The sequence below is a fragment of the Mustela nivalis genome (assembly GCF_964662115.1).
Source record: "Mustela nivalis genome assembly, chromosome: 20".
In the NCBI taxonomy this organism is placed as follows: Eukaryota; Metazoa; Chordata; class Mammalia; order Carnivora; family Mustelidae; genus Mustela; species Mustela nivalis.
The window spans coordinates 15,006,525-15,025,610 of NC_139039.1; the positions used below are offsets into that span (position 1 = coordinate 15,006,525).

The 19,086-nt window shown below is 44.2% G+C and overlaps 1 protein-coding gene across 1 annotated transcript in view; it reads left to right on the top strand.

The window, feature by feature from the left end:
* Positions 1-1,396: 1,396 nt before the first annotated feature.
* GSR (glutathione-disulfide reductase) overlaps positions 1,397-19,086 on the top strand; it is a 48,092-nt gene continuing 30,402 nt past the window's right edge. Inside the window, exons 1-2 of the mRNA XM_082715104.1 lie at positions 1,397-1,947; positions 18,031-18,057. Of these exons, the coding sequence (XP_082571230.1) occupies positions 1,651-1,947; positions 18,031-18,057 (324 nt within the window). The 5' untranslated portion in view covers positions 1,397-1,650. The remainder of the gene's footprint in view (positions 1,948-18,030; positions 18,058-19,086) is intronic.

The following is a 19,086-nucleotide window of genomic DNA, read 5'->3' on the forward strand; positions in this document are numbered from 1 at the left end:
AAGAGTTGCGACACCCAACTGACTGAGCCATCCAGGTGCCCCAAGGCATTGATAAAGAGTATGGGCTAGTTGTTTGTAAAATTTTCCTCAGTGTGTGTTTTTCTGAGTGTTACCTCGTGATTAGATTCAGATTATGGATTTCCAGCACAAATACTACATAGTGAAGTTGTGTACTTTTTTTTTTTTTTTTAAGATTTTGTGCATCCATTTGACAGAGATCACAAGTAGAGAGGCAGGCAGAGAGAGAGGAGGAAGCAGGCTCCCCGCTGAGCAGAGAGCCCGATGCCGGCTCGATTCCAGGACCCTGCGATTATGACCTGAGCTGAAAGCAGAGGCTTTAACCCACTGAGCCACCCAGGTGCCCCAAGTTGTGTACTTCTTACTGCATCACATCGCAGCACCCACAATAATGGTTTCATTACTGGCAATATCCAACTTTGATCACTTGGGTATGGTGGTGTCTGGCACCCTGTAAAGTTACTTTTCTCCCTTTGTGATCAATAGCAAGCTGTGGGGACATATTCTAAGATTGTGTAAATAAGCTTCTCCCCATCAAGCGGTTTTCACATTTACTAATATTTAATGACACAACAATTATTATTAGGCTAGTTGCAAAATGTTGATTTTCCTAACTCTGTTGCTTCTTCTTCCCCTATATTACTTTCTAAGCAGGAAAGAAAAAAAGCTTAAAAAAAGAAGTGGATATCGTTTTAACTGGAGTGTAGTTCGTTCCCATTCCCCTTCAGTGTGCTGGGTCCAGCTTCTCTGACATGGACCTTCACTCCTCGGGCTAGAGAGAGGGCCCTCAGCCTGTGGGTGATGGCCTGGGTCACAGCCCTGCAGAAGGTGGCTTATCACCACAGGAACTGTGCAATGGTAGTCCCAGATACTCTAAAACGACACTCCAGTCTCTCTTGCTTGGGAGTAAAATGCCTTTGTATCTCCGTCTCTAACCTACCTTTATGCTTAACTTGTGGATCACCAAAATATTTATTCCAATGTTTCCCAAACTAAATGTGCGTGAAAGCTAGAGAATTGTTTAAAGCATAGATGGCTGGGGTCTGGTCCCCCAGAGAATCCGATTTAGCCTGTCTGGATTAGAGCCCAGGAATCGGTAAATCAGTCCTCTAGGTGGCCTGCGGAACAAACTTTGAGAAACACCACCCTCCAAAATAATGAAGGGCAAACCTCCCTTCCTTGAGAAATTGACGCCGCTGGCAACTCCCAAGGTGCCGGCTCAGGAAAAGGCGGTGAAACAAAAGAGGGCGTTCTTCCTTCCTTGCCCCGCGGGCCTTCGGAAACCTACATCCGGTTGATACCACTCGGGTGCGGGGTCCCGGCTGCTGGGGTGACGGCGGAGAGAGCCCCCGCTAACCGGATCGGTTTGGGCCGGGCCGGCTGGCTGGCGTGCGGGGGGGCGGGGTGGGGGCGGGCTCCCCTGGTAGCCCGCGGGGCAGCAGCCAGGGAGCCCCACCCCTTCCCCGCACGGCCCCCCGCCCCCGCGCTGGGGTTGGGTGCTTAGTCACGGTGAGGTTGCGCTAGCCGCCCGCCTTCTCCGGGACCGCCCGCGCTCCCGCCCCCGCCCCCCCTGCCCCCGCCCCCCACCCCCGGCCCCTCCGCCCCCTCGCCTTCGCGCGCACTTCCGCGTGCATGGCCCTCCTGCGCCGGGCCCTGAGCGGGAACGCCGGGCCGAGCTGGCGGCGGGTGGCGCGCGCCTTCCCCCGCTTCCCGCTGCCTCAGTCGCGGCCCACCCGCGCGGGCTCCCGCACCATGGCTTGCAGGCAGGAGCCGCAGCCGCAGCGCCCTCCGCCTGCCGCCGGCGTCGTGGCCTCTTACGACTACCTGGTGATCGGGGGCGGCTCGGGCGGGCTGGCCAGCGCCCGCAGGGCGGCGGAGCTGGGCGCTAGGGCCGCGGTGGTGGAGAGCCACAAGCTGGGCGGAACATGCGTGAGTACGAGGTCCCCGGCTTCGCGTCGTCTGGCAGCCGGGCTTTCTCCGCGCTCTGCAGGGACAGCCTGTCCTTTTCCTAGCGCCTAGGTCCGTCCGTCCGGGGGTGGGTCCCCAGCGCCGTGCTCTCCGCTTTCCCACCCGCATCTGAGGTCAGGGTCCCAGCAGGTTTAGAGGGGACGAGTGTGAAGGGCTTCTCTGCGGCTCCCAAACCCGAGCCGTGGTCTGTGCCAGCGCAGGTGGTTAAACCTAACAGAACTTCAGTGCATCCTCCCTCCTCAAGGTGGAAGAGTGTGGCAACCCATCCTTGATCTCACCCCCAGATCCGTGAAACAACTGCCGGTGAAGAAATCGCAGCTGGCGTGGGGGGTAGGGAGTTGGGGAGCGGGACTGGGTACTGATCCTTGAGGAAGACGATCCTGATCCTCTCCTTTCACTTCCAGGGGCAGAATGATTTGCAGCAGGGGTTCTCGCCCTTGACCGCACATTCCAATCACCTGAGGAGCTGGGAAAATTCTGCTATGGGTTCCACTCCCGCGGCTTCTGATGTCACTCCTCCCAGGAGCAGCCTGGGCTTTGGGAGTTTTTAGAAGCTCCACGGGTGATTGATTGCAGCCAAGGTTGACAACCACTGACTATAGATTACCTCGATGTAGGATTTACTCTTAATTGAATTCTCAGACCTTTTTCTTTTTGTTGGTTTTGTCTTTTTTGGGGGGGAGAGGGTAGATTTTAGAACCGCCTCCAAAAAAGAGGGTCGTAAAATCTTATGATTGAGAAGCTTTATCATTAAAAATTTGTTTCCATGTTACTGGTGTGGCCTTTTCTGTCGCAAGATTTGGGTGAACTAGTTGCAATTAATGTTAAAATTTTGTATCCAAGAGTAACCTGGGATTGGGAAGCGTTCTCCACAGTGTTCTGGAGATTGATATTTAAATTGTGCCAGATTGGGAACTCCTTAAGGGCAGGGATGGGTTCATGTATTTTGCACCTCTTATCACCTTAACAAAATATCTTGCTCAATAACCTTACGCGTAATGAATCAAACTCAAAATTGACAGCTTGTGAAAGGGCTGACTTCATTGTCCAGTACTCATATTTTACGTTCAAAATGAAAATGGGAATGGCAGAAAGGAAAAATCCCTGGTAAGATCAACTTGCTCCTTGACATCTTAGCGTAGACTCCATTAGTCTGTCTCAGCGGAAAGCAGATTGAGGGGTGTCGCCCTCGGCCCGCAAGGACGACAATGAGCCTGGTATAGTGTTAATGCTTCATTTCCGTTTATTTAATCAACTTCCACAGAGGGGTGCCACTAGGAGGCCCCTGGACAGCTGGTGAGAACTCTTGATGATTTCTCATCTTTGTACCTCCTTTCTTTTTCAAGAGGTTCCCCGGTACCTCTTTACTTTTCTCAGTTTTCCTTCTTCTGTGTTAAGTCACACAGTTGTGACATCCATCATCCTTGCTTGGTTCCACTGATATTACTCAAGAAAGGGCTGGCCTCATTTTTAGGTTCTTCTTAGGAATATGAATACACACATATGAATACACAAAGAGGTAAATTACATCTGAGACCCAGCAAAGAATAGCTCTGGTCAGCCATTTACAGCTTCCTTATAAAATGCCTGGTCTTGCCTGTATCATTCTGCTACAGAATTTTTCCTGTAAACATTGGGAAATCCCCTACTTCACACCTGCATCACATTCCATTTGGGTTCTTCTCAAACTGGCTTTTTGGCTTTGAATTACAAGGAAGGGTGTGGGTATCTGTTAATATCAGAGAATATATAACAGTCGATAAGATGGGAGTTTGAATTTAAGAATTCCAGATATCTAGGCTAGCCATAGTTGCAGTAATAAATTTCTGATGTCCAGTGATTTCCAAGCAGGTGCAGGGAAAAGGGAGGCCCTCTGAAGCACATCATTTCATTTGTTCATGTCTTCATTTCGTGTATTCTAAATGCCAGGTACTTGGATTGAGGTAGGCAGAGAGAAAAGGGTAGATACAAATATTTATATGGCCAAAAGTCCCTTCCCACAGGGAATTTACAATACAGTGGGGAAGGAAAATGTAGACCTTAACTCCAAAATGTAGACCTTAACACCTTGCTGCTGATAGTGAAAAATTACAGTAGCTAAGAAGAGAGTTGGAACCATTACTTCTGCCTGGGCACTGTGGGACGGATGGTTTCTTGAAGGAGAGAGTATCTTTCTGAACCTGAACAGGATTAGTACCATTTTTTGATAGGGTCAGAGGCAAAGGCAGAAGGGCAGGTTATGTTGTGTAATTTAGAACAGAGGGTGTCTCTAATAGAAGTAAGATATGGGAAGCTGATGGGTAGGTTGTGGTTAAAAAAAAAAAATGAAGTTTCTGGGGGCTCTTGTTTGGCTCAGTCCGTAGAGCATGTGACTCTTAGTCTTGGGGTAGTGAGTTCAAGCCCCTCACTGGGTGTAGAGCTTACTTAAAAAGAATGAAGTGAACTGTGTGAAAGGTTTTTGCATAGGGGAGTGGCTGCATAAAAGTGGTTTTATGGTAGTGGTACTAGTGAAAGAAGTCCTTTGGGACAGTCAAATAGAAATTTCTTTAACATTGATTCTTTAAGGGGGTGCCTGGGTGGCTCAGTGGGTTAAATAAACCTCTGCCTTCGGCTCAGGTCATGGTCTCAGGGTCCTGGGATGGAGCCCCACATTTATCGGGCTTTCTGCTCAGCAGGGAGCCTGCTTCCTCCTCTCTCTCTGCCTGCCTCTCTGCCTACTTGTGATCTCTGTCTGTCAAATAAATAAATAAATTCTTAAAAAAAAAACAACATTGATTCGTTAAGCATTTTTTTTCTAAGTATTTTGATTCTGGAGTGTGGTGAATTTTTAAAGTTGCTGTGGTTAAATTCACACTGAGGATTCAAATTAAAGTCTTCCTGTAGTTAGTGGAATTGTGGCTTTTTAAGATTTTTATTTATTTATTAGCGAGAAAGAGTGATCATGAGTTGTGGAGGGGAGAAGCAAACTCTTCTCCGAGCAGGGAGCTTGATGTGGGGCTTGATCCCAGGACCCGTAAGATCATGACCTGAGCAAAGGCAGCCACTCAACTGACTGAGCCACTAAGGTGCCCCAGTGGGATTGTGTTTTGTTTTTAATTGTTCTATTTTTGCCTGCTCATTTATTAATTCATATTGCCACCCATTCAGGTACTTTTTTGGATGCTGGGGTTTCAGCAGCAAACAAAGCAGATAAAAATCTCTGTCTTGTGGAGCTTACATTGTAGGTGTTATCTGCAGTTTCTAAACTTTCTGTGCAATATTTTAATAATTTTTTAAAAGATTTTATTTATTTATTTGAGAGAGAGAGAGAGAGCAAGGACTAGAGAGAGAGCACACACAGAGGGAGAAAAAGAGAGACGCAGACTCCCCGATGAGCAGGGAGCTTGATGGGGAGCTTGATTCCAGGACCCCAGGATCATGACCTGAGCCAAAGGCACACACTTAACTGACTGAGCCACCCAGGTGCCCCAATACTTTTAGCTTTATGAAACACTACATGGACCTGGTTATTTTCATTTCATTTAGGATTGGACTCACACAGATCCTTGTAGGAATTTGGGAAGCATTGTTCCGGTTCAGCACCCTTACTTTACTGAGGAGCAGAGTGAATGTCAGCTAAAATGTGGTTGAAAACAAACCAAGCGTGCTATGACCTATGGAACTGGTGTCCCAGCCATTGGAAACTAGAGCTTTGATGTATTAGTGCGAAGTAAACTGCGACTTGATGAACCTGTTTAAGCCTTATTCTTTTTTTTTTTTTTTTTTTAAGATTTTATTTATTTATTTGACAGAGAGAAATCACAAGTAGATGGAGAGGCAGGCAGAGAGAGAGAGAGAGAGGGAAGCAGGCTCCCTGCTGAGCAGAGAGCCCAATGTGGGACTCGATCCCAGGACCCTGAGATCATGACCTGAGCCGAAGGCAGCGGCTTAACCCACTGAGCCACCCAGGCGCCCTAAGCCTTATTCTTTACTACAGAGAAGGAACCTTCTTACCCCTCTTTCTTAGGAACCAGACATTTACTCCAAAAACACTTAGTTAAGGGTCTGTCTACCACACTGGCCTTCACCCTGTAGCTCCTGATTTAGTAGGTATGGTGTGAAGCCAGAGCAGATGTATTTTTAAAGAGCTCCATTCTGATTTTGGTATAACATGAGCCAGACACAGTGGCAGCGTCTTTATAGGAAGAAGGGACAGTATGAAGCATTAGGATGAATCTGGTGAATTATGCATAACTGCAGGTCAGCTGACAGTGAATGTGGTCCTAGGGTCATTAATTTCTTGGTTTCATAATTTTATGCCTCTGAGGCAGCTAGTGGAAAATGCCTTCCAAGGTTGTCTACACAATGTGACTATTTGGCTTGATTTTCTGACTCTTCCTCAATCTTCCTTTTCTAGGAGGCTTTTTTTTTTTTTTTAAACATTCTGTGATGTGATTGAGTAGGCCCCTTCCAAGAAGGCATGCATTTCCTTCTTTCCTTCCTTCCTTCCTTGATTTGACACAGAGAGAGAGCACAAGCAGTGGGAGCGGGAAAGGGGGAAGCAGGCTCCCCACTGTGCAGGGAGCCCGAGGTGGGGTTCAGTCCCAGGACCCTGGGATCATGACCTGAGCTGAAGGCAGACATTTAACCATCTGAGCCACCCAGGCACCCCAAAACGTGCATTTTCAAGATGAATGATGCATGTTGGTGTACAAAAGCCTTTGTTTAAAAAATTTTTCTTTTTTTTTTAATTTTTGACAGAGAGAGAGCACAAGTAGGCAGAGCAGCAGGCAGAGGGAGAGGGAGAAGCAGGTTCTCTGCTGGACAGGGAGCCTGATATGGGGCTTGATCCCAGGACGGTGGGATCGTGGCCTGGGTGAAGGCAGCTGCTTAACCAACTGAGCCACCTAGGTGTGCGCCATCACCTTTTCTTTTTTTAAAGAAAAAAAGAAATTTTTTCTTTTTTCTTTTTTCTTTTTTTTTTAAATTTTTTTTCAGGGATAGAAATTTTTAAGCTGTTAAGTTCAAGTGTGAGATGACTTTGCCCCATATTGTGTTCTGTAGGGGAGGAAAACCTTTTCCTCTACCCTCTTAGGTTTAGTAACTGGAGCCTGCAAATTAGGCCAATAGTAGACAGATTTATAGGAATTTATTTCACATGCAGATGGACTGTCACAGAGAAGTAGAGGGGAAGATAGGAGCACTTAGGCCTGGGAGCTTAATACCAATATAACAAAGGGTAATAAATTGTGGAGAAGTGGCTGGCAAAGGAAAGGAGGTTTGGGCTTCTAGTAGCAGTAAATTGTAGAAAGGTAAATATATGAGGGAAACTAATGGAAGATAAAGGTTATTATTATTTTTTTTAAGATTTTATTTATTCATTTGAGAGAGAGTGCATAAGGTGGGAGGTGCAGAGAGGGAGAGCAAGAGGGAGAAGCAGACTCCCGGCTGAGCAGGGAGCTGGATGCAGGGCTCTGTCCCAGGACCCTGGGATCATGACCTGAGCTGAAGGCAGACACTCAACCAACTGAGCCAGCCACTCAGGCACCCCGATAAAAGTTACTTTAATAAGGTTTTTTTTTTTCTTTTTTTCCTGTAAATTCTGCTCAGTGCTTTTTCCTCCTTCTGTGATTAGGGTTGTTCTCCTCCTCCTGGTATAGAAGAGGGGTAAGAGATACCTTCACAAAGGGAAAATTTATGCCCTGTTGTTAGGCAGAAAGAAGGAGGGCAGGGAGTTCCTCCTTTGCTCTTAATTATCTTTAGCTCAAAATAATCCGTATGCTCAAGTAGCATAGTTTGGGTTGGCATATTCTGATCTCCTTTAGTTCAAAGTGAAAGAAGCAATTAGGGGCCAGAACTGCTATCAAACTTCTAATGGATAAACCAGGTCGAGAGGCCTGGGGTAGCTCTCCTGACATGATTCCACCCTCAAACTGGTCTTTATTTTTCTTCATTAAGCAAGAAGTTGTGATCTGATAGAGTAGGATGTAGAGTAGGTTCGTTGCTAAAAGTGGGAAGCTGAAAGAAAAGAATTGAAAGAATTCAGTGAAGATCGTAATCTCTTGTTGCCCGTTGTTAAGTCATTTCTGAGGGCAGAAAAATAAATGAAATAATCTTTGAATTCAGTTTTTGGCATCTCCAAAAATACTTCCCTCATGATCAACTTCCAAAAATACTTCCCTCATGATCAACCGTAGAGCAGGGAGATCTGCAAAGATTGCCCAGAGCCATAGTGAATGAGAACCTTCTGGAAGCTTTGTCTCTGTGGTTCAGTTCTCTGCCTACGCAGACCTGGGAAGAGTCAGCTTGAGGAAGAGTTCTTTCTGATTTACTGCTCCTTTTGCCCCAGGGCCTGTGGGAGCACATGTTCCAGTGTTCTTGCTGAGTGTAGTAATCCCGTGGTGAAGAGTAAATGGATTTTTATGGTATAGACGAGCAGTTCTCACCAATGAGAGTTGGTACTAAGGTTTGATTACCAGGCCAAAAGCCTTCCCTCCTCTCCCCTGCCCTCCCCTCCCCTTCTCTCCTCTCTTCTCTTCTCTCCTTTTTTAAAAAAAATTTTTTTTAAAGGTTTTATTTATTTATTTGAAAGAGAGACAGTGAGAGAGAACAGGAGTGAGGAGAAGGTCAGAGGGAGAAGCAGACTTCCCATGGAGCTGGGAGCCTGATGTGGGACTCGATCCTGGGACTCCAGGATCATGACCTGAGCCGAAGGCAGTCGTCCAACCAACTGAGCCACTCAGGCGCCCCTCTTCTTTCCTTTTTTAATTGAGGTATAATTGACCTATAACATTGTATTAGTTTAGGTATACAGCGTAATGATTCCATATTTGTGTATCCGGTGGAATGATCACCACCAGAAGTTAAGCTTGTCCCCATACATAGTTACAAATATTTTTCCTTGTGGTAATTTATTTTTATTTTAAGATTTTTAATTTTAATTTTAATTTTTATTATTAAGATATTTTATTTTTATTTTAAGATTTTATTTATTTGAGAGAGAGCGAGAGAGCGGGCACGAGCAGGGAGAAGGAGCAGAGGTAGAGGGATCATGACCTGAGCTGAAGGGAGATGCTTAACCGGCTGAGCCACCCAGGTGTCCTTGTGATAAGAACTTTGAAGATCGACTCTCTTAGCAACTTCCAAATATGCGATATAGTATTATTAACCATTAACCATGCTGTGCATTACAGCCCCATAACTTATTGATTTACAGCTGGAAGTTTCTACCTAATAAAAAGCCTTCTTGATTACTAATGTCATTGTGAATGGTGCCGCACAGTGCCAATTGGAGAGGGTAGCAGGAAAGACAGGGTATTTATTTATTGATTGATTGATTGATTTTATTTATTTGACAGAGAGACACAGCAAGAGAGGGAACACAAGCAGAGGGAGAGGGAGAGAGAGAAGCAGGCTTCCCACCGAGCAGGGAGCCCAACATGGTGCTCTATCCCAGGACTCTGGGATCATGACCTGAGCCGAAGGCAGACGCTGAGTCACCCAGGCACCCCTAGTTGGGGGTTTTAAAAGATGCCTGAGAAACAAGCTTCTAAGTAGACTGCTGTTTGTATTTATCTAGGCTGAAAACAATGACTTACATGTTAACAACATGTAAATCAACTGACCTTGGAGGTGATAACATGTACTTTGATATTATGATGCCGATATCTCCACAAAAGGCTGAACACATTTTTATTTTTTAAAGATTTTATTTATTTATTTGACAGAGAGAGATCACAAGTAGGCAGAGAGGCAGGCAGAGAGAGAGAGAGGAGGAAGCAGGCTCCCTGCTGAGCAGAGAGCCCGATGCGGGACTCGATCCCAGGACCCTGAGATCATGACCTGAGCTGAAGGCAGCGGCTTAACCCACTGAGCCACCCAGGCACCCTGAACACACTTTTAAAAAAAAATTTTAAGCACGCAGTACGGTATTGTTGACTTTAGGTACAATGTGATATAGCAGGATACTTAGAGCTTACTCATCCTGCTTAACTGAAATTTTGTGCCAGTTGATGAGTAACTTCCCATTCCTCTCCCACCCCTGCCCAGACCCTAGCAACCACAACTCCATTCTTTGGTTCTATGAATTTGACTGTTTTAGATATCACATGTAAGTGGAATCCTGCAATATTTGAATTATTTCCTTCATTTTAGCATAATCTTCCAAGGTTGAATGTTCATTTTTAAATGGACATTTACAAAAGGAGATCATACCTTCAGTATTTTTTTTAAGATTTTGTTTATTTATTTGAGAAAGAGAGGGAGAGAGTGAGAGCGAGAATGTGCACATAAGCAGGGGATTGGCGAGGGGGTAAAGGCAGAGGGAGAAGCAGGCTCCCCGCTGAGCAGGGAGCCTTACCCTGGACTTGATCCCAGGATTCTGGGATCATGACCTGAGCTGAAGGTGGACCTTTAACCGACTGAGCTGCCCACGTACTCCAACACACCTTCAGTATTGACAGGTAGCCCTTAAAAACAGAAAGTTACCCTAATTTGTTTTGTGGGTTTAGAGTTTCGTAAGGTGTGGCACACCTGTATTTGTAAGTGCCAAATAAACGAGTGATCAGAAAGGGTGGGGTTTGTTGAAGTAGGCAAATCCTAATGTTGAAATTGGTCTTTTGATTTACCCTGTTGATTAATTTTTTTGCACTAGGATTTGTATAAGAGTGCTTTGTCATCTGCCTCAGAAATCTGTGGGGCTAGAAAGAAAGGCTGCCTCTGAACCTCTCAGGGGTCCTCTTTCTTTGTAAACGGTACTTTGAACAAGTCATAACAGAGAATGTTTCTTGTAGAGTCAGATTGAAGGCATTTTGTGGAAAGACTAATGAACTTATCATTAATAACCACTTATTCACTGGGTGTTACAACATTAGGTATGAAATGAGGATACATAGAATACTAGGTCCTTTTCTTTTGGTGGGGGAGCAGGAGATGTCGGGCCAGGGCGCCTGAGTGGCTCAGTCATTAAGCATCTGCCTTCGGCTCAGGTCATGGTCCCAGGGTCCTGGGATCCAGTCCTATGTTAGGCTCCCTGCTCAGCACAAAGTCTGTCTCTCTCTCTCCCACTCCCCCTGCTTATGTTCCCTCTCTTGCTGTCTCTTTCTCTGTCAAATAAATAAATAAAATCTTTAAAAAAAAAAAAAGATATGGGGCCACACATCACTACAGTGTGCTCCTCAAGGGGTAGAGAACTGGTGGTCCAGAAGTTTTGTCTCATGTAGCTACTTCTGGGTGCCCCTGGATGCCTCAGAGTAACAGGTCTTTTAAATTTGACAGTTGAGGGGCACCTGGGTGGTTCAGTAGGTTTAGCATCCAGCTCTTGATTTCGGCTCAGGTCATGATCTCAGGGTCATGGATCAAGCTCCCTGTTGGGCTTTGTGCTCACTGGGGAGTCTGCTTGAGATTCTCTTTCTCTCTCTTCCTTTACCTCTCTCCCAGCTCGCGTTCTCCCATGTGCACACTCTATCTAAAATAAATACATAGGGGTGCCTGGGTGGCTCAGTTATTAAGCATCTGCCTTCAGCTCAGGTCATGCTTCCTCTCCCACTCTCTCCTATTCCTACTCCCCTGCTTGTGTTCCCTGTCTTGCTGTCTGTCTCTCTGTCAAATAAGTAAATAAATAAAATCTTTAAAATTTAAAAAAAAATTTTTTCTTAGAAAATTATCTTTTGATAATAAAATAAATAAATAAGTGTTAAAAAATAATTGTTGACACCTGGGATTGAGAGGTCTACATTAATCTTATATTCTGCTTAGCTAAGTATTGAGCCAAAGCCATTTTATTTTAAAGATTTTATGTATTTATTTGAGAGAGAGAGCAGAGAGAGTGAGAGGGAGAAGCTGACTCCTCTTTGAGCAGGAAACCCAATGCCGGGCTCCATCCCAGGACCCTGAGATCACTACCTGAGGGAAATGCTTAACCAACTAAGCCACCAGGTGCCCTAAGCCAAAATGATTTTAATTCCAATCTTTGTTACTATCTCTTGTATCACTTCATTTTCTTGCTTTAGATTCTGCTTTATACATAATACCTTTTCTTTCTCCCTGAAGCTAGATACCTCCCAGTACTAATCTTTAATTATAGTCTGAAACTTGAAGGTAAAGACATGGATATTGGTTGTTTAATATGTGTCAAGATACGATATTGTGTTTTATGATAAAACAATATACCTTTGGTCTTGGTTCCCAGTCCTGGCACAGAGCTCCTAAAACCCCTTGGAATTTTCTAAGTGATAAGAGTAATAAAGGTATCTTGATATTTATAACAAATGAATATTTCACACCTAAGTTTATGTTAATGAGGTGATTTTTGGAAAGATCCTAAGGATGAGACATGGTTGGCTGGAGAACTAACTTTGTGATTTGAGGGTCAGGATTTCATTTCTACCTCCCGTCCCCCGCCACCCATGTCTCCCCCATCCTCCTCCTCTGGGGAGGAGAGAAGAAAGAGGACCTGGAGGTTGAATCACTTACCAGTGGCCAAAGACTTAAATCAATCATGCTGTTAAGTGCAGGTGGCATTCTTGACAGGTACAGTTGTCAATGGACCAAATCCTCATTTTACCACCGACATGGGCAGTGTGAAGTTTTTACCTATCTAGGCAGAACCAAAGGTGAGAGGGCCCGGCCTAGAAACATGGTGAAGCCCCTGAATTTTACCACGTGTATCATCAGACTCTTCCCATGTTCTGTCCCTGTTGGGAGAGGCCCCCTGTCTTCACTGTGAGCCAATTTCGGCAGGCCAGGCTCTGAACACCATCGGGACAGGGAGTTCTTAGAAGTGGACTGTGAGATTGTAAGTAAGGCAAAGCTGCCGGAGTGTCTCTGCTGTTGGGTGTACTCAGGAATATGAGAAACTTGTCTGTAAGGTTTATCATTGGTTAATGCCCCTCTGAGGGCTTTGCTGGGAAATTTGCCAGGTGGAAAGTGTTGTATGTTTCAGGTCTTATCAGCTTTGTGCACCCCTGGGAAGTCAGAGCCCTGAGAACCCATCAACCTGGTGTCCCAGCCTGGGAGACAAGCTTTCTGGCATCAGTTGATTTGTTCTTAAAAGGGAGCCAGCTGCCAGGGGACTTGATCTCTTTTTTCAATAAGCTTCTGTGAGCTCAGAGATCTAGAGGACAGCAGAAATAATTCAGGGGAGTCAATGTCATCATTAGATCTATCATAAATTAGAAAAGAGGTGCTTTATTTGCATTATCTGTCATCTTCTCAAAACCTCTGTTTTAGCATTCCCATTTTACGGAATAGGAGACTGAGCTCAGAGATTTAGAAACTTACCCACCAACAGCCAGTAGGTGGGAGGGAAGGTTGGGATGCAAACTCATGTCTGTCTGACTCTGTGCTTGTGTTCTTTCTGACCACCTGCTGTGCTTGTCAGCTGGAGAGGAAGAAGGGTTGAGCATGACTGTACAGAGCTTTCCACCTTTGGCTTCCCCAGCTCTGTTAACTAATATATCTTTTCTTCCCTTTCAAGTCAGAGAGGCATCTGGTCATCAGTTATGTTGTGCTGAAGTGTAACTAGGCTTCTAAAACCAGTGGAAAGCCCTGGAGGCCCATTACTGGAGTTGCCAAAATAGGGCGAGTTGTATTTCTTTTTTCTTTCTTTCTTTTCTTTTCTTTTTAAAGATTTATTTATTTATTTGAGAGAGAGAAAGACAGAGCAAGTAGAGGGAGAGGGAGTGAAGCGGACTTTCCGCCGAGCAGGGAGCCAGAGATCACGACCTGAGCCAAAGTCAAGTCAGCGGCTTAATCAACTGAGCCACCCAGGTGCCCCAGGGCGAGGTGTATTTCAAGGTCGTGAACTCTTTTCAGTTATAGCCCAATCTCAGACCCAAAGGGTACTGTGCTAGAATATAGACTTTGGGGCCCAAAAAGGTCACAGTTTTCCACTTCCTCTTCCTCTTGATTTCTAGCCTAAGGCTTCAGAATTTTTGGGAATGGAGTGATTCTGCTGCCGACCCTTGAGTCAGTATCTTGGATTATGCTGTGACTCTGGTTGGAACTGGAGGCTCCAAGAGAACAGGGACTAACTATACCTGTTTAGGGTTTTGTTTTGTGTAAAGCCTGACACAAGTGAGTGAATGCTTAATCAATACTTATGAATGAATGAATGAATGATTGCAAGTTAAAACATTATAGAAGGCAAAAAGTCTGAAACTTCTAAAAAGCAAACCAAAGTTAGTCATAACACTTGGCACAAGAGAAAGATTGTCTTGGCCCTGGGAAGAAGCATGTCACAAACTTTTTTAGAAATTGCCTTAAAGGGGCTCCTGGGTGGCTTAGTGGGTTGAAGCCTCTGCCTTCAGCCTAGGTCATGATCCCAGGGTTCTGGGATCGAGACCCGCATTGGGCTCTCTGCTCAGCAGGGAGCCTGCTTCCCTTCCTCTCTCTGCCTGCCTCTCTGCCTACTTGTGATCTCTGTCTATTAAATAAATAAATTAAAAAAAAAAAGAAATTGCCTTAAATAGCTTTCAGATAGCCTCAAATGTGCAAGAGGAATATATTGATGATGACTGAGAATGGTTCAGAACATTTAGTTTCTTAAACAATTTACATTGCTTTTGAAGTTCCTGGGAAGCCAGAGAAGGTTGACTTGTAGGACAAATGGAGTGTATTTATTTAGTGTATTGCAATCATCTCTACTTTTGGAGAAATTGGTTTTGGAGTCTGTCTCATTGAAGCCTCTTGGTAAACTTAAGCTGTGGAGTGCAGGGTATAGAGCTGTGCATAGAAGGGACTGGAAAGCCTGCCCACCAGACGAGCCAGGAAAGGCAGGTCTGATGATAAAATCATTGCCAGGGGGCTGGATTTCAGCTGCCTTCCTCTCTTCTACCACATAGGAAACACCTGTCTTCCTCCTTCATTAGAATTGGCTCATTCCATCTATTTCCATAACTCAAATACTTGGGAGTTGAGAAATAGCAAAGTAGCACATCCTCTGCTTAGACCTATGCAGGGCAGTATAGGAAGAAAGCTATAAATTATTCTGATTGCTAATATAAAGTACTTTCTGAATAGCTTGCTTGTAATGCTAGTGTAGGTGTGATTCCTTTATTTGATGAGGCTTGAATTCTGCACCCTTCTCTCAATGCTGAGTTCCCTTTTCTCTTACCTTCTGAATCTTTATTATAGCAAACTCTCATGAAAGATCCAAGTCCAGAGTATATGACCTGTCTCTTTCTAGAAGAATCTCCAAATGACTGATAGCTTGCAACTGTAGAGAAACATAACTCACTCCCTTATAATCCCTGAGGGCAGAATAATGGGAAATAACAGGATTAAAATGAAATGGCAGGAGGTATGCTGCAGATAGAGGACTAGCTTGTGACTGTTCACAAGACCTTTTTCAAATATTCGTGATCTTAATGAGATTTGGGCAGGTTTCCTTTACTCTAGCATTTCATATAAAATCCCTTGGCAAGTGTGTATATATTTAGTTCAGATTTCACCAAAGGATACCTAGAAAATATTCGGTAAGAAGTAGGCTTGTATTCTTTGGGCTTATAGGGAGCCAGCCTAGTTCTTACGGTCGTGATCATCAGAGCCACAAGCATCCAGTATAAATTATGTCCAAAAGGCATCAGTATTTATATATTGAGTCTTTACTCCATGCCACTAGGCATGAGTGAACATACTGATATTTTTAAGGATATATAGTGGAGACCTCGTTTAAATCTCATAACTTTACAGGTTCCTGGACTCCTGATTTCAGCTCACGTCATGATCTCAGGACTGGGAGATCAAGCCCCGTATCAGGCTCTGCTCTGGATAGGGAGCCTGCTTAAGATTCTCTCTCCCTCTGATCTCTGCACACCAACCCCCCACCCCCACTCTAAAAAAGTTTTTTAAGATTTTTTTTTTTAAATGACAAAGAGGTAACACAAGCAGGGGGAGCAGCAGGCAGAGGGAGAAGCAGGCCTCCTGCTGAGCAGGGAGCCCCATATGGGGCTCGATTGCAGGATGCCGGGACCATGACCTGAGCCAAAGGCAGAGGCTTAACGACTGAGCCACCCAGGCTCCCCTAAAAAAAAATTTTTTTTTTAAAGATTTTATTTATTTATTTGTCAGAGACAGAGGGAGAGAGAGCGAGTGAGCACAGGCAGACAGAGAGGCAGGCAGAGGGAGAAGCAGGCTCCTTCCCGAGCAAGGAGCCAGATGTGGGACTCGATCCCAGAACCCTGGGATCATGACCCGAGCCGAAGGCAGCTGCCCAACCAACTGAGCCACCCAGGCGTCCCCCCTAAAAAATTTTTTTAAAAAGATCTTATAACTTCATTGTAATGGCCAAGATGTTACCAACACCTCCCAGTCAGTATTTATAAGATTAAAAGGTATCAGGAATACACATTACATGACTGGTTTCCAGAGCTGAGGGGGTCTCTAATTTGCCCTTTGAAAGAGTGAGATCAATCTAGTTTTCCTTCTGCAACCAGCTCCTCTGCTAGGATACACCAGTGTTTAACCCATTCAGCCAAGTACAAATTTCTTCACCCGAGGGGCAGTTTTAATCAGTCTTAGTCTTTTAATTTTTTTATTAAGTTCATTTGACATACGTGTCAACACTTGTGTAAGTTTAAGGTGTACAGCATGTTACCTTGATACATACATATAATATGATTGTCCACATAAGGATATTTATCATATCACATAATTATAGTACAGTATTATAGTCTATAGTCTAATTAGTCGTACCCTTAACCGAGCTTTTTTTCCCATGTTCCATTTTTTAGCATGTGCTCAAAAGGAAACAAACAAATGGAAACAAAAATCTGTATTTAAATATATATCACAGCTTGTTTACGGGGACTGTTGGGAAGAATTTCTCTCTCGGGGTGCCTGGGTGGCTCAGCTGGTAAGCAGCTGCCTTCAGCTCAGGTCATGATCCCAGGCTCGGGCGATCGAGCCATAGCATCAGGCTCCCTGCTCAGCAGGAAGCTCGATTCTCCTTCTCCCACTCTCCCTGCTTGATCTCTCCCTAGATCTCTGTCAAATAAATAAAATCTTAAAAAAAAATTTCCCTCCCTCTCTCCCTAGATCTCTCTGTCAAATAAATAAAATCTTAAAAAAAAATTTCTCTCTAGTCTGAGGGGTATAACTAGTTGTTTTCTTAAACAACTGGTTAGTTTTTGTTTTTAAAGATTTTATTTATTTATTTGGCAGACATCTAGAGAGGAAACACAGCAGGGGGAGTGGGAAAGGGAGAAGCAGGCTTCTGGCCAAGAGGGAAAGCCTGATGCGGGGCTTGATGTGGGGCTCGATGTGGGGCTCGATCCCGGGATCCAGAAACCCTGGGACCATGACCTGAGCCAAAGGCAAATGCTCAACCAGCTGAGCCACCCAGGTGCCCTAACAACTGGTTAGTTTTTATGTGACATCTTACAATTATTTGTGTTTTGGTGGCTAGAAGGCCAAGAATCAAATTTGTGGTCTGTCTCTAGCAAGTATGGAAGCATAAATATATAAGCATGTATGTATATATACGTATATATACCCACACATATATATGTATGTAGGATGAACCTTACTGCTTGATTCTTCATTGTCCTTTGGTCCTGAAAAGTAACATATTTCTGCTAGAGACTTTTTCACAGGGGCATTCTGAGGGTTTTACCCAGCATCTACCACAGTAAGTTTCCCAGAAATCCTCTAGATTAGCTGCTCAGATGTTTCCACTGCCCTTATTTAGCTGGTGGGTCTTTCCTTCTGCTGTTTTTTTTCTGCTTCAGACTTCTGTGTTCTGTGCAAGTTCAGGCTTGGGCCACCTTCTGACCTCTTCCACCCCTGCACTGCGTAGCCCCATGGATGTGGAATTATTTTCTCTCTCTTTCTCAGTGACCGTTTTCCTTGAGAAAATACTGAGGAACAAAGGTCCCTGCCTCATTGTGTAAGAAAAGGAACACTCATGTCTTTAACAACTCCATAATAGCAAAAAGGAACTAACGGTAGAATGGGACTTAGAAACTTAAGGAATTCTCCTGGGTTGATGCTTGGGGGTTCATTTCTTGCAGGTTTGTGTGATGATTTGAGTTTAATATTCTTAAAATTTGTCCTTTTTTCTCCTAGGTGAATGTTGGATGTGTACCCAAAAAGGTAAAATTACTATTTCTTCTTCCTTCCACACTTCTTTTACATGTTTGATAAAGCAATGCGTTGATTTATTAGCTTAGAGTGCATGAGTGAGATAATATCTAGGTCCAGTAATTAGGACTGGTCCATCTTCTCAATCTAAATGACTGAATGGAATCTGCTCAGGTATTCTCATTTAATCCTGTAGCCTCATGGATTCTCTTAACAACTGTGGTGGTTTTCTTTCCTGGTATCTGTGGTATAGGGCACACTGAATGAACTTGTCCTTCACCTGTGAAAAAAGAGGAAGAAATGGCAGCTCTTCTTTCCAAAGCTGCCTCTTGTTTGTGCTGGCAAATAATTTTACTCCACATTTGAACGTGCTTTAACATGTTCTAATCCTAAACTTAAAACCTTTTGTTACTGAGATTACATTCTAAACTGGCATTTTTTTGGTAACCGGTAAACAAATATTCTTAATCTCTTCAGTGACACATAGCTGAGTATAATGCCAGAAGGTTTTTTTATAATCTGTTTCCCAGTATGGGTAAGGTTTGGATTTTTGTGTGTATGGTTTCTTTTCTTTTTTTTTTTTTTTAATCATAGGAAAGTTTCTTTTTTACTGTGGGACACTTTCCCTCAATTATTTTCTTTCCTTTTGGTCTTAGATTTTGTACCCTGTTCTTTTTTTTTTTTTTTTTTTTTACAGATTTTATTTATTTGACAGACAGAGATCACAAGTAGGCGGGGCGGGGGGGGGTGGAAGCAGGCTCGCCACCAAGTAGAGAGCCCAATGTAGGGCTCCATCCCAGGACCCTGGGATCATGGCCTGAGCTGAAGGCAGAGGCTTTAACCCACAGAGCTACCCAAGCACCCCTTTGTACCCTGTTCTAATTGGAGTCATGCAATTATGATATATAAATTATGTGAATCAGTTATAAAGTAGTTTAAACCAGTTATGGTAGTAAAACCATTGATTGGTGCTACCTCATTATTTAAATACCATCTGGGTATAGTAGCCTGAATTGGTAATATTTTGTTCCTGTATATTAT